The sequence below is a fragment of the Vespa velutina genome, chromosome 13 (assembly GCF_912470025.1).
Source record: "Vespa velutina chromosome 13, iVesVel2.1, whole genome shotgun sequence".
Lineage (NCBI taxonomy): Eukaryota > Metazoa > Arthropoda > Insecta > Hymenoptera > Vespidae > Vespa > Vespa velutina.
This window is the reverse complement of record NC_062200.1, coordinates 2,039,553-2,052,052: the sequence shown is the minus strand read 5'-3', so window position 1 is coordinate 2,052,052 and position 12,500 is coordinate 2,039,553. Positions and strand designations below refer to the sequence as shown.

The window sequence follows — 12,500 nt, the reverse complement described above, 5'->3', positions numbered from 1 at the left end:
AATTAACAAATATTAATATTTCGATAAGTTAATTAATATTTTATTTGATTAATTATTATCAAACAATACAAGCGTATCTAATTATTTAATTATAAACTAATAATGAACACATCAATTGATCTATCTAATTTTCTACAAGTGTGGGCCAAAAATTATAAAAATAATTATAAACGTCATTTATTCCTTATTGAAATCTTTCATGGCTTGATGTAAAAAAAGAAACAGAGAAAAGTTTCTATGATTGTTCCAATGTAACCTTTGACCCACCTTAAGGAACTATCGGCACATCTAGGAACTTTCGGTTCAATTCTTTACTAACAAGACGAAAAGAAAGATAAATATAGAAGAATATATATATATATATATATATATATATATATATATTAGGTTTAAAAAATTATCTGAATCAGTATCACACTGATAGTATGATATTGGCTAATGTAATTAATAAATAAATATATTCGATCGTACTAAAACGATATCCACGATTCGTTTCTTTGATCTCGTTGTCATCTAAATACCATTCATTAAATTCTTCATTATAATTATACATTAAATTATCCCAAAATTTCATTCTATCCGTAAGATAATAATTTTTCTCTATCGTCACATAAACATCTTTTAAACCATTGAAAAGCATGTATTCGTGATGATAACGATACGCCGGCCAATTGGGTGTACTCCAAGTACTCGGTATCCTGTAAATACGTAATAGCGATTAGGATCCAAGGATCATCTGGATTATAGTCGATCGAATGTTCTGCCAACGTTGATAACGTTGAACGTTAAGTTACATATATGGTTGAACTATATACATTCGTTCTATGCGTTCCTTCCATATATCTACATACGTATGTATGTATATATGTATGTATGTATGTATGTATGTATGTATGTATGATGTATGTATGTATGATGTATGTATGTATGTATGTACGTCAGTAATATAACGATAATTATATTCTCGATCGATAATTAATTTCTCCTCTAACACGATCAAATTCTTATTATCTTATTATTTCTTTTTTTAACTTAATCATGATGACTCCTTTGATAGAATTACTTTGTCAGAATTTTTTTTTATCGAACGTCCAATTTTTTGTTCTCTGTCAATTATCTTTGCGTCGAATTAGAAAAAAAAAAAACAACAACAACAAGAAATAATCAATCGATAACAACGATTACGCTTATGATTGATTAATTACTTGAATTCATTTGGATTTTAATTATTTTAATTATGATCGTACTTTTGATCGATCAATTTCCCATCAATTTGATCGTATTCGATCTAATTATTTCCTTTCATTTGTTTTTGCGTTGAGAAAAGAATAATGAAAAGAAAAAAAAGAAAAAATTTTTTTACGATTAATAAAACTTTTGTACGATTAATTTCTTCGAATTGATATCGATTCTAATTATTCTTAGATTTTCAATTCTTACGATTAAATCGAATATAAATTTCTTACCCTGTTCTCATAAAATGCGACCATAATTCCGTCATTATATTGATCATGGTATTATCGCTCTCAGTATTTAACGATATCAATGATTCATACTCTTTGTTCAATATAGGAAAGAAATAATTAAGTTCGTCGCCATGACTGACACCTATCAAAACACATCTTGTCAATTGCGTTAAATTACGTACGAATCTATAAAAGAAAAAAGTTAAAAAAAAAAAAAAAAAAAAAAAGAAAGAAAAACCGAAAATATTTTTTATACAAATACATAATAGAACACTTTTACCGTAAGATACTCGAGTGCCATTTTTCAGTTTGCTACTAAATGTGCCGGAATAAGCGAAACAATAGAAAAATAAATTCGATTTCATGACTTTCGATAAATATTTAACAGTTTTATACGTTGGCCATGTGATTAGACCGTCACCTGCCATCTGAAAATTAAAAGAGGTAATATTTGAAAAAAAAAAAAAAATAATAATAATAACAATAATAAAGCGATACGTAGATATAAGTATATTCTTTTTTTTTTTTTTATTTTATAATTTCTCTTATTTTCATATCTTCACGATAACTCTTTTTCGTGGCTTGGATTAATTTTCTTTTTTCTTTTTCTTTTTCTTTTTCTTTTTCTTTTTTTTTTTCTTCCTGCAAATCGTAAAAACTACAAGTGTCGAAACTTTTGGGCCCATCGTATATTTAACATAAAAAGTTTACTTGATTAGAATGTAATTACGTTTAAATAAATAAATAAATAAAATAGGCAAGCGACTTTTTCGATAAATCTAATGTTTTTATATACTCACCTTAGTGATATCCTTTAATAGAATGTTAGTACCGTTCTCGCCGAAATAAAAATCTTTTATGGCTCTCGTAAAATTATCCACATTGTTAATAACATCCTGAACTTCTAAAAATCCTGGTAATAACGCATCGAAATTATTCATAAAAGTCATCATTTTCTTCGAATCGCCGTAAAAATCTGAATAAAAATAAAAGGAAGAGACAATAAAAAAAAATAAATAATATCAAAGGTCAAAAGTAATAAAAATTGCGAGAATGATGTTTTCGTCATTAAAGTTATATTATATTAGAAAGACGTCTATACGAGGGTCAAGTTTGACTAATTTTTTTTTTATATATATATATATATGTATAATGGAATCATATTTTTTATTATTGTTAATTGATTCAGCTTGTAATTCTTTGTGAAAAAAAAAAAAAAGAAATATTTTGGTATTAACGTATTTACGTCGAAGAGACAAATTTTAATTGAAATATTGTCAAGAAACAATTTACAGATTTATTACATTAATAAATAAATAATAATACATTGTAATATTATTTATAAGTAAAAGATAATGATTTTGTTTCTTAGAAATATTTAAATTAAAATACTTTGATACATTTATAATAAATAATATAATTAAATTATAAAATATAATAAATAAAATGATAAATAATTAATTCATTCATTAATTAATTGAAATATTTCAATTAAAATTGAAAGAAATTTAAATTAAATCCTCTTAACGCTAATAATTCATGTGCATTCTAATTGCCATTCATCCTATTTTTTTTCTTTCTATCTTTTTTTTTTCTTTTTCTCTTTTTCTTTTTTTTTTTTTTTTTTTTTTTTTTTTTTTTTTTTTTTTTTTTAAGTGACGGACATCTTCGGGTCGCCGCGAGGGCCATTTTAACAACCCCTTTGCTTTTTTAGAGATTTCATTCGAAAGTCAAATTGAATTCGTACTTATTAATCTACCGAGATAATTATAAAAAAACACGTGGAGAATTCAGTTTCAGTAATAATAGTAATAATAAGAATAAGAAAAGGAAGAAGCATAAAATAGAAATAGAAATAGAAATAGAAATGGAAAAAGAAGTAGAAAAAGAAGAAGAAGAAGAAGAAGAAGAGGAGGAGTTTTACCAAATGTCTTGAGTAAACCTTCATCCTGGACGACTCCTATTATACAGGGTATGTCGCGAAAAAGTTGTTTTTTTATAATTTCCATAGGATACATCGTTAAAATGGCGTCACTGGATTCTTCCTCAATTGTTGGTCCAAAAAAGCAATATTGATACTTATGTTGTGAATACTAAAAACGAACATATAATAATTATATTAGAAAAATATAATCATTATCAAGATTAATCGTCATGTCATTAGTACTCCGATATTTTTACACGTTCACTTTTAAATATATATATATATATATATATATATATATATATATATATATATATATATATATATTTATGATCCGTTTACATAAAAAAAAAAAGAAGAAAGAAAGAAAGAAAGAAAAAAAAAATATTCATTGTTATAAAATTAAAACTTCATATTCACCAATTAATCATTAGATCGAATAAATCTTAATATAACATTATTAATTCGTACAAATAAACGTGTTCATTCGTTAATACCAATGACAATTGGATAATAATGAAAGATGAAATTTTTTTTTACGAGATAGGAAAGATTCATTAAAATCTTGTTGGCGTCCAATGATCTCATACAATCAATTATTTCTTGATCGTAATTAATTAAGATATTATTGTAATTTTCATAAATATATTTCTCTTCAAGATTATCATTAATCTCGGTAACATTATCATCCAACGTTGTATTGAATTTTTTCGAACAACCAAGATCATCGGCCATGTTCTTCGATATTTTTCTAATAATATGTTTTGGATGTACTGCCCAAGTCGCCAATGCAGAACCACTGAGTAATATATATTTATCAAAAAGACCTTCAGTTTTCTTCGATAAAGTTAAAATATGTACCGCCGCTGCACCAGCGCTTTGTCCCATCAATGTAACAGAATTACGATCACCGCCAAAACTCTCAATGTTTTCTTTCACCCATTTCAAGGCCATCGTTATGTCCTTCAAACCATAATTACCAGGCGAGGCACAATTGGCCAAACTAAAAAATCCTAAAACAAGATATTCAACTTTTTAAAATCTTAAATCATTAATCATCTTAATGATCTTTAATATCTTTCCTCCTTTTTTTTTCTTTTTTCTTTTTTCTTTTTTCTTTTTTCTTTTTTCCTTTTTTTTTTTTTTCTTCTTTTTCAGAAGACAGAACGGTTGAAAAGTTCTTAAGCGATATTAAAAGTAAAATTATACTTCTTTTCTTTTACTTTTTCTTTTCGTCTTTTCTTCTTTTTTTAGATCGACAAACTACAAGTTCAGCTTTTGCAAAACTGCATGGCCCAACTAAAGAGCCCGAATAATAGCCTCTCGAAATGGGAGTAAATTGATTTTTAAAAAAGAACGTAAGAACTTTTGAACCCTCCTCCCCCAACTCACTCCCTCCTGAAACTTTTTGTCTAACTTCTCCTGAAAAGAAAAACTTTCAATTTCTATCACGTATTCATGGATCATTACCTAAAGGACCCAATCGATAATTTAAGACGACTAGTATCACTTGCTGATCGGCCCAATATGTCGCCGAGAATATTGTACTATTGTTGCTACCTATATTAAATGCTCCACCATGAATAAATACCAATACAGGATGTTTAGTATTTTCTTCCTGACGTTGATTCTATAATCATCGAAAATAATTGTATAAATTGTTAGCATTGTAAATATGGCATTGTAAAAGAAACGTGTAATCATAAATATTTATTATCTATAAATATAAAAATATTTATATTAGATATGATACATATATACATACATACATACATACATACACACACACACACACACACACACACACACACACACACACACACATATATATATATATATATATGTATATATATATATGTGTACGATACGTATATGTGTATTATATACGATGCTCAGAGAAATGTATCGTTAAGTGGCTAAATATGTGGCGAATGACAGCATTGCCAACCTTGACTCGTTTACATTTAATTAAATCACGTGATAATACAACCTTGGGGCTTAATCAAGCTCGTGTTCCATTTTCGAAAGAGCCGGAAAATTTGTTTTCGGTACGGTGCACTTGGAAACAAATTTTGTCGACGGACCCTATTCATGATATTTGTGTAAACACGGACTTTAAACCCCGTTAGTTTGAAATAAAACGATTTTCAACGGAGTACACCTAGCCCAGGCAACGAGTGATATTGAAATCGATCCGTCCGTATTCATGCTTTCATGATTGATGATCGGATACTTGTGAACAATTCAAGAGATCTATGCAGTTTTTCTTGTTGTTGTTATTGTATCTCGTTGTTGTTATGGTTGTGTTTTTGTTGTTGTTGTTATTATTATAGTAATAACAGTAGTAGTAGTAGTAGTAGTAGTAGTAGTAGTAGTAGTAGTAGTAGTAGTAGTAATAGTAGTAGTAATACTTGTAATAGTTGTTGTTCTTGTTTTCGTCGTTGTATTTTTTTTTTTTTTTTCTTTTTTTCTTTTTCCCACGTTTATATAAATATATATATATATATATATATATATTTTTTTCTCTCTATTCTCTATTTTTAAACACTTAGATAAGAATTGACGTATGCATTTCATCAAAGATTCACATATTTATTTATTTTTTTTTTTTTGGTTTTATTTCGTTCTCTTTTTTTTTTTTTTTTTGTAATATTACCGCTGGCACGTAGACGTTCAGATAAAGACAATCCTCCGAGCCAATTATCGTGTTAAATTCGATGAGTTGTAGGCACGGCATAGTATCATATTTTGCTTCTAATTCGTCCCATGTATTATTCCAAGCTCTTGGTTCCTAGAAAAGAATAATATATCATTGACGGAATAATGCGCAATTAATTTTTATTTATCTTTAATCCACATTGATATGATTTTTCCATGAAAGATTATTTGTAATTTTTCCCATATTTACGATATCCCATGATAGATATATTGCGTATAATTTTAATTAAGAATTATTTTTTATTTATTAAAAAATTTCTATCAAAAGTAATTCATGTTTGATTAATCATTTATTTGCTAAATTATTAAACTATTTCCGTCTAACGACAATTGTTATTTTTTTATTTATGATGTAGGTATATATATATACATAACAATATATAAATGGATACATAACAAAAGAAAATTACCTATTTAACAATTCTTTTTTTAAACCATTTATCATTAATCACCTATTATCTTTTTTCCAAGTGCAACATAGATACATATACACTGGTTATACTTTAAACAAGAATTATTTATTGGAAAGTTTTTCTATTATCAATCAAGAAAATCGTATGTTATCAATTAATTATTTTTTTATTCAAGCAAACTAATCTCTCTCTCTCTCTCTCCCTCTCCCTCTCCCCTCTCTCTCTCTCTCTCTCTCTCTCTCTCTGTCTCTCTCTTATAAATATACAGTTACTATTTTTTTATTGACTACGAAAATTTTATATAAAAAGGTTATACTTCAAACAAAAATATGCATATTAATTTGCTTGAAAATTTTTATCGATAAAACATAATCTCAATTATCAAATTTAATTATCTATTATCTTTTTTCCTTACCAGACGTAATAATCTCTTTTATAAATATACAAGTTACAATTTTTTCATTGACCAATGAAAACTTTAATATAAATTTATTATGTCTAAAAAGAAAATTATTCTATCCTTATTATAATTACTATCGTAAATTAATCTTTTATAAAATTTTAACAATATATTTTATATATTCAATTGAATTTATAAATTCTCATAATGAAATAATTCATAATACATACACGAAATCTTAGATCACCAATCGGTGGTTCCGCATACGGTATACCAAGAAAAGTGGCAATGTTTAATCCAAGCGAACTCTTCGTCCATTTTCCAACGATCGATCCAAACTTCGTCTCGATCATAGGAGATTTATCGATATTTTCAAAATCGATAGCGAGTATCACCGTTAAAAATAATAATAAAACGGCAAGTCCTTCGGGCAACATTATATAAAAACTAAAAATCTAATATGAAGATATATACGATAACGTATCGTTCCGTTATGTCCGTAGCGAATGAACAAGATCATACCGACTGACTGAAACAAAATGGATGGAAACATCGAAACTTTTAATTACGTAACATAATACTAGAATCAGAACAAGCAACGTGCGCATAAACAGACTGCGCAGGAATGATAATCATATTCGTTTTCGAGTTTTCCACTATGGAAACAAAAAAAAAATATATACATATATATATATATATATATTTATATATGTAAATGCTGGAGTTAATATCCCGAGCGTAGGGGTTAAAGGTCCTTGATAGGTTCCCCGACTTCTCCGACGGTATCCGTCGATTGCGTTATAGTTTCACACGTTTCTCTCGAGATACGAGAACCCTTAACTCGAAATAAATCAAACGAAGGCTTGCTATTTCTTATTTTTGTTTTTTCTTTTTCTTTTTTTTTTCTTTTTTTTTTTTTTTTCTTTTAGCAAATATACAAATCATGCGATAGGAATTCATAACACCTAATTGAAAGTTTCCTTATGGCTTTACGATTTTCTTTATAACACTTAATAATGTCGTTCAAATGTCAGACAGTTACATCGTTCAAACGTTCTTTATCTATACGATTGATCTTAATTTCTCATAAGCGTATACCGCACATATGTACGTACGTTAAAAAAGATATTACAAAGGTTTTAAACGATCGTATGATTCTCTATTAAAGAAGAGAACAAACCTGTTAGCCGTGTATCCTACGTCGTTGACGTTTGACGTTTTAATGTATATCACTTGTGACACATATATATTCTCTCAATATTTACTATGTCTCTTCTACGATACATTCGTTCGATATAATCATTTTACGTGTTGACTCGGAATTTTGATTATATATATGATAAATTATATATATATATATATATATATATATATATATATATATATGAAGCGATCGAAAATCTCCCCTTGTTTCCCTCCCCCTACCTCACCTTAACGTCCACGAGTATAACATTCTTTTATATTCTGCACAATTAAGATCAGAAGTTTGTGCCCGGAAGTAATAACCAATCTATTTGGCCGAAATGCCAAAGTACATTGACTCACTCTTTTAATCGAAACGATAACTTGTATGTGTGTGTATGTGTGTGTGTATTTGTGTTTGTGTTTTGTCCTTTATTTAGACATAATGGATGACAACTCCTAATGCTATACATATAACAAAATACGATAAAGAAAAAGACACATTGAAATTGTAATTGATAAAACGGGATAGAATGATAAAAATATTGACATAAACGTTTCAACGATTTTCTTCATTGTGTAATTGACCGTGAAATATATCTAATATTATAAATGTCATCATAAAATTAAATGTGTATGTTCTACGACCATTCCATTAAAATCCTAGATTAGATATTTATAGACTTTGATAACGATATTGTTAAATGTCCTGATAAGGAAGTACGATGAAAAAATTCTCTTCTCTTGTCATTGTGATATATACATGTCTCTACATAGTATATATAAATCGTTCTGTTCAAGTCGTATAATCTCTCTCTCTCTCTCTCTCTCTCTCTCTCTCTCTCTCTTGTTTACTATATTGTTAATGTCGTATTCCTGAAAAATAACAAGCAGAAAGAGATAACGTAAGACATTTAAATTTATGTAGACATTTAAATTCGTCAAAACAATAATAAGCAATATATTTGTTGTTATCCTTGTTATTTATTTTTTTTTTTCCTCTAACGTATATGCAATTCTCAAAAACAAACACGTTTTGTGTAATAATGTACGAACACTATCAAACATTAAAAAAAAAAAAAGAAAAGAAAAGAAAAATTTTTGAACGATGTTTAAGTAAACGTCAACAAATTGAAATAACCGAATATTTACGTGCCAACAATTTATAAAATATGTTGACGCATATACATATGTACATATATAAATCCATATAAATCCAATTTTAATACTAATGAATTATATCAACGTTCAATACATAATATATGTATATATATTATGTATACTATATTATATATATATATATATATATATATATATATATATATATATATATATATATATTGTATGTTTTATTATATATTCAACTTTTTTTTAATCGTTCGTAATTTAATCCGATTTAAACTTCTCTTCGATACGATCCGATTCAATTATTATCATAAAATTACAGGTGCGTAAATTACAGATGATAATTTCCAAATAGAAAATCATCTTGAAACAAAATAACCGAATGTTTTCATTTTTCTTTTTTATTACTGTTTTTTTTCTTTTCTTTCTTTGTTAAAAAAAAAAAAAAAAAAAAAGAAAAAAAAATGAATTTTTTTTATATGAAATCATATTTTTTTAATCGCACAGACGAATACAACTTCACTATAAAAAAAAAAAAAATTTTAACCAATGTGTTAAATTATTACTTCAAAAGATATTTCACAATTATATCATCTTATATACGAAGGGAAAGTCTTTCGTGTTTTTGATCTTTCAATTTCTTACATTGGCAATTATTAATAGATCTTTTATTGCTAATTTTAAATAAACAAATTAAAATTTACATAATTATAATGAAAATTTTCATGATTTCATTGTGTTTATATCCTCATTACGAAAGAAAAGAAAAATATTCAATTTAAAAAATTATTAACAAAATCCATTTTATTATAACAATATTATTGGAATGTTTAAATAAATAAAGGACAAATTATATTTGAAAATGGTGTTTGAATCAAGTCTCTACGATTTTTCGTTCAGAAGATATCGTCTTCGAAAGATTTTCATTCATAAATTATATGTTACAGCTGTTCGTAGTAACGTTAGTAGTAGTAGTAGTAAATTCTCGAAATTTATATAGGTCAGTGTGTCACTACGTTAATTTGAATGAAATTATGTAGGTTAGTGTGTCAACGTAAACGCCTTCCATTTATATGGAAATATCTCAGGAACTATAAATCGTAGAGACTTGAATCGGGTATCATTTTAAAGGGCAAAATCGTCTCTAATTTTTCAACATATTGTTAATAAATAATTAACAATTTGTTATAAACAATTTGTCATGAATAAATCCTTACGCACTGGAATCATCTGATTTTGTCGAAAAAAGAAAATGAAAAAAAAAAAAGAAACATTCAAATTCCAAATGTTTTATAAAAACAATTATATAAATTAATTAATAATTAATAAACAAATTACTTTTTTATATTATCAATAGTAACGTTCATCAATTGAATGAGAATATCTCAGGAACTATGAATCGTAGAGACTTGAATCGGGTATCATTTTAAAGGGCAAAATCGTCTCTAATTTTTCAATATATTGTTAATAAATAATTAACAATTTGTTATAAACAATTTGTCATGAATAAATCCTTACGCACTGGAATCATCTGATTTTGTCGAAAAAAGAAAATGAAAAAAAAAAAAAGAAACATTCAAATTCCAAATGTTTTATAAAAACAATTATATAAATTAATTAATAATTAATAAACAAATTACTTTTTTATATTATCAATAGTAACGTTCATCAATTGCATGAGAATATCTCAGGAACTATGAATCGTAGAGACTTGAATCGGGTATCATTTTAAAGGGCAAAATCGTCTCTAATTTTTCAACATATTGTTAATAAATAATTAACAATTTGTTATAAACAATTTGTCATGAATAAATCCTTACTTACTAAAATCATCTGATTTTGTCGGGAAAAAAAAAATATTCAAATTTCAAATGATTTATAAAAAATTGTATAAATTAAATAATAATCAATAAACAAATTACTCCATTAAACGCATATTTCAATTGTGTGGGAATATTTCTAAAAGTAAAAATTTTTTAATACTTGTAACAAATACACTAAGTAAATGCATTATAAGCATTTATTCTGCGTTTACTATATGCTTATTTTGCGCTTACGTTGCACTTAGCTTTCACTTATCTTACGCTTAGCTTATATCATTATACGTAAACTGGTATTTGATAATTTAAAAAATCCACTCTCTTACTATCAATATTTATCTCTCTACGTGGTTGCATATTAATATGTAAACTAAAATAATAATTTTTTCGGTATACACGGATTAATACGGTTCTTTTTCTTTTATAAAGTGCGTCAAACTGCATTGACTAATGCAATAAAAAGTATATGACTCCATTAAAAAAAAAAAAAAAAAAAAAAAAAAAAAAGAAACATTATCACTGTCACATACAGAAACATTTTTTATCTTATCAGAAAACTTTAATTGGAAAGATCTTTTTTAGAATTTACATTAAAACGTAAATATTTCAGTTGAAAGTTTTGAACAAAAAGAAATTTCATGACTCACTCAATGTATATATATATATATATATATATATATACATATGTGTATATAGATTACTACTAACTTAAAAGGGTGCCAGTAATACGGTCGGTACCATGACAAAGGATCTGCTTCTGCCAACGGAAGTCCTAACAATTTCCTGACAAGGAGCTTCCCCTGAGAATTTCCGGTCCGTTTCCACGAGAAATCTCTACATCAGCATCGCGAGTTACGCCTTGTTTACTGAGCCGTTTATATCTCTTCTTGGCATTAGTTATGCCTTCTTCTTCGATTCTAATTCCCCTTTATTCCATTTCCCTCCCCTACCTCCTTTATCCCCTTCCTACCTTCTTATTACTTTTCCCCCTTTTGCGATTACGAAAGTTAGATAATTAAACGATATTTCCTTTTGAAAGATTTAATACAATTTATTTCTTTGATCTAGATATTAAATGAATAACATTTAATTGAAATGATTTTATATTTTCAAACGTAGATAAAATTCTGATAAAAGTGAAAACAATGTTTGATTGACGCCACGTATATAACGTTCAAACTTATGATATTTCGAACGTGAATGATTTCGACGAAGTGAAAGCTATATTTGATGAGCATATTTATATTTTCAATTTGTATGTCGAACGAACAAATCTGATTAAAACGTTGAAAAATCAATTTTGAGAAGAAACGCGTTTCACGTACGTGACAATATTTTAAATGAAAAATATTGATAAAATATGAAACAACGTTAATCAGTTTTATCATTCGGTCTTAATGTGCGATAAGACGACGGATAAAAAAAAAAAAAAAGAAAGAAAGGAAGAAACGT

General features: G+C 26.7%; 2 protein-coding genes across 5 annotated transcripts in view; one reads left to right on the top strand and one right to left on the bottom strand.

Annotated features, from left to right (window-relative positions):
* The window catches only part of LOC124953721, a 208,366-nt gene that overhangs the window by 44,637 nt on the left and 151,229 nt on the right, over positions 1-12,500 (top strand). The gene's annotated exons all lie outside the window — the stretch shown is intronic.
* LOC124953710 (juvenile hormone esterase-like) lies at positions 23-7,479 on the bottom strand. 2 transcript variants are annotated; one of them, XM_047505514.1, is made up of 9 exons: positions 7,152-7,476; positions 6,047-6,181; positions 4,861-5,020; positions 3,931-4,403; positions 3,391-3,559; positions 2,267-2,442; positions 1,747-1,894; positions 1,467-1,608; positions 23-698 (listed from the first exon to the last, which is right to left on the bottom strand). In XM_047505514.1, exons 1-9 carry the CDS (start codon positions 7,356-7,358, stop codon positions 413-415), a joined length of 1,896 nt encoding a protein of 631 aa, XP_047361470.1. In that variant the 5' UTR covers positions 7,359-7,476; the 3' UTR covers positions 23-412. The 2 variants fall into 2 exon arrangements, with proteins under 2 accessions (XP_047361470.1, XP_047361471.1); XM_047505515.1 differs by lacking the exon at positions 23-698 and having other exon boundaries at positions 1,510-1,652; positions 7,152-7,479.

Coding starts and splice junctions, on each gene's coding strand:
- LOC124953710 (XM_047505514.1), bottom strand. CDS start 7,358: ATGTTGCCCGAAGGACTTGCCGTTTTATTATTATTTTTAACGGTGATA. Junction 1,895..2,266: donor TATTAAAGGATATCACTAAG/GTGAGTATATAA, acceptor TTTAATTTTCAG/ATGGCAGGTGACGGTCTAAT. Junction 699..1,466: donor TCGCATTTTATGAGAACAGG/GTAAGAAATTTA, acceptor ACGTATTTACAG/GATACCGAGTACTTGGAGTA.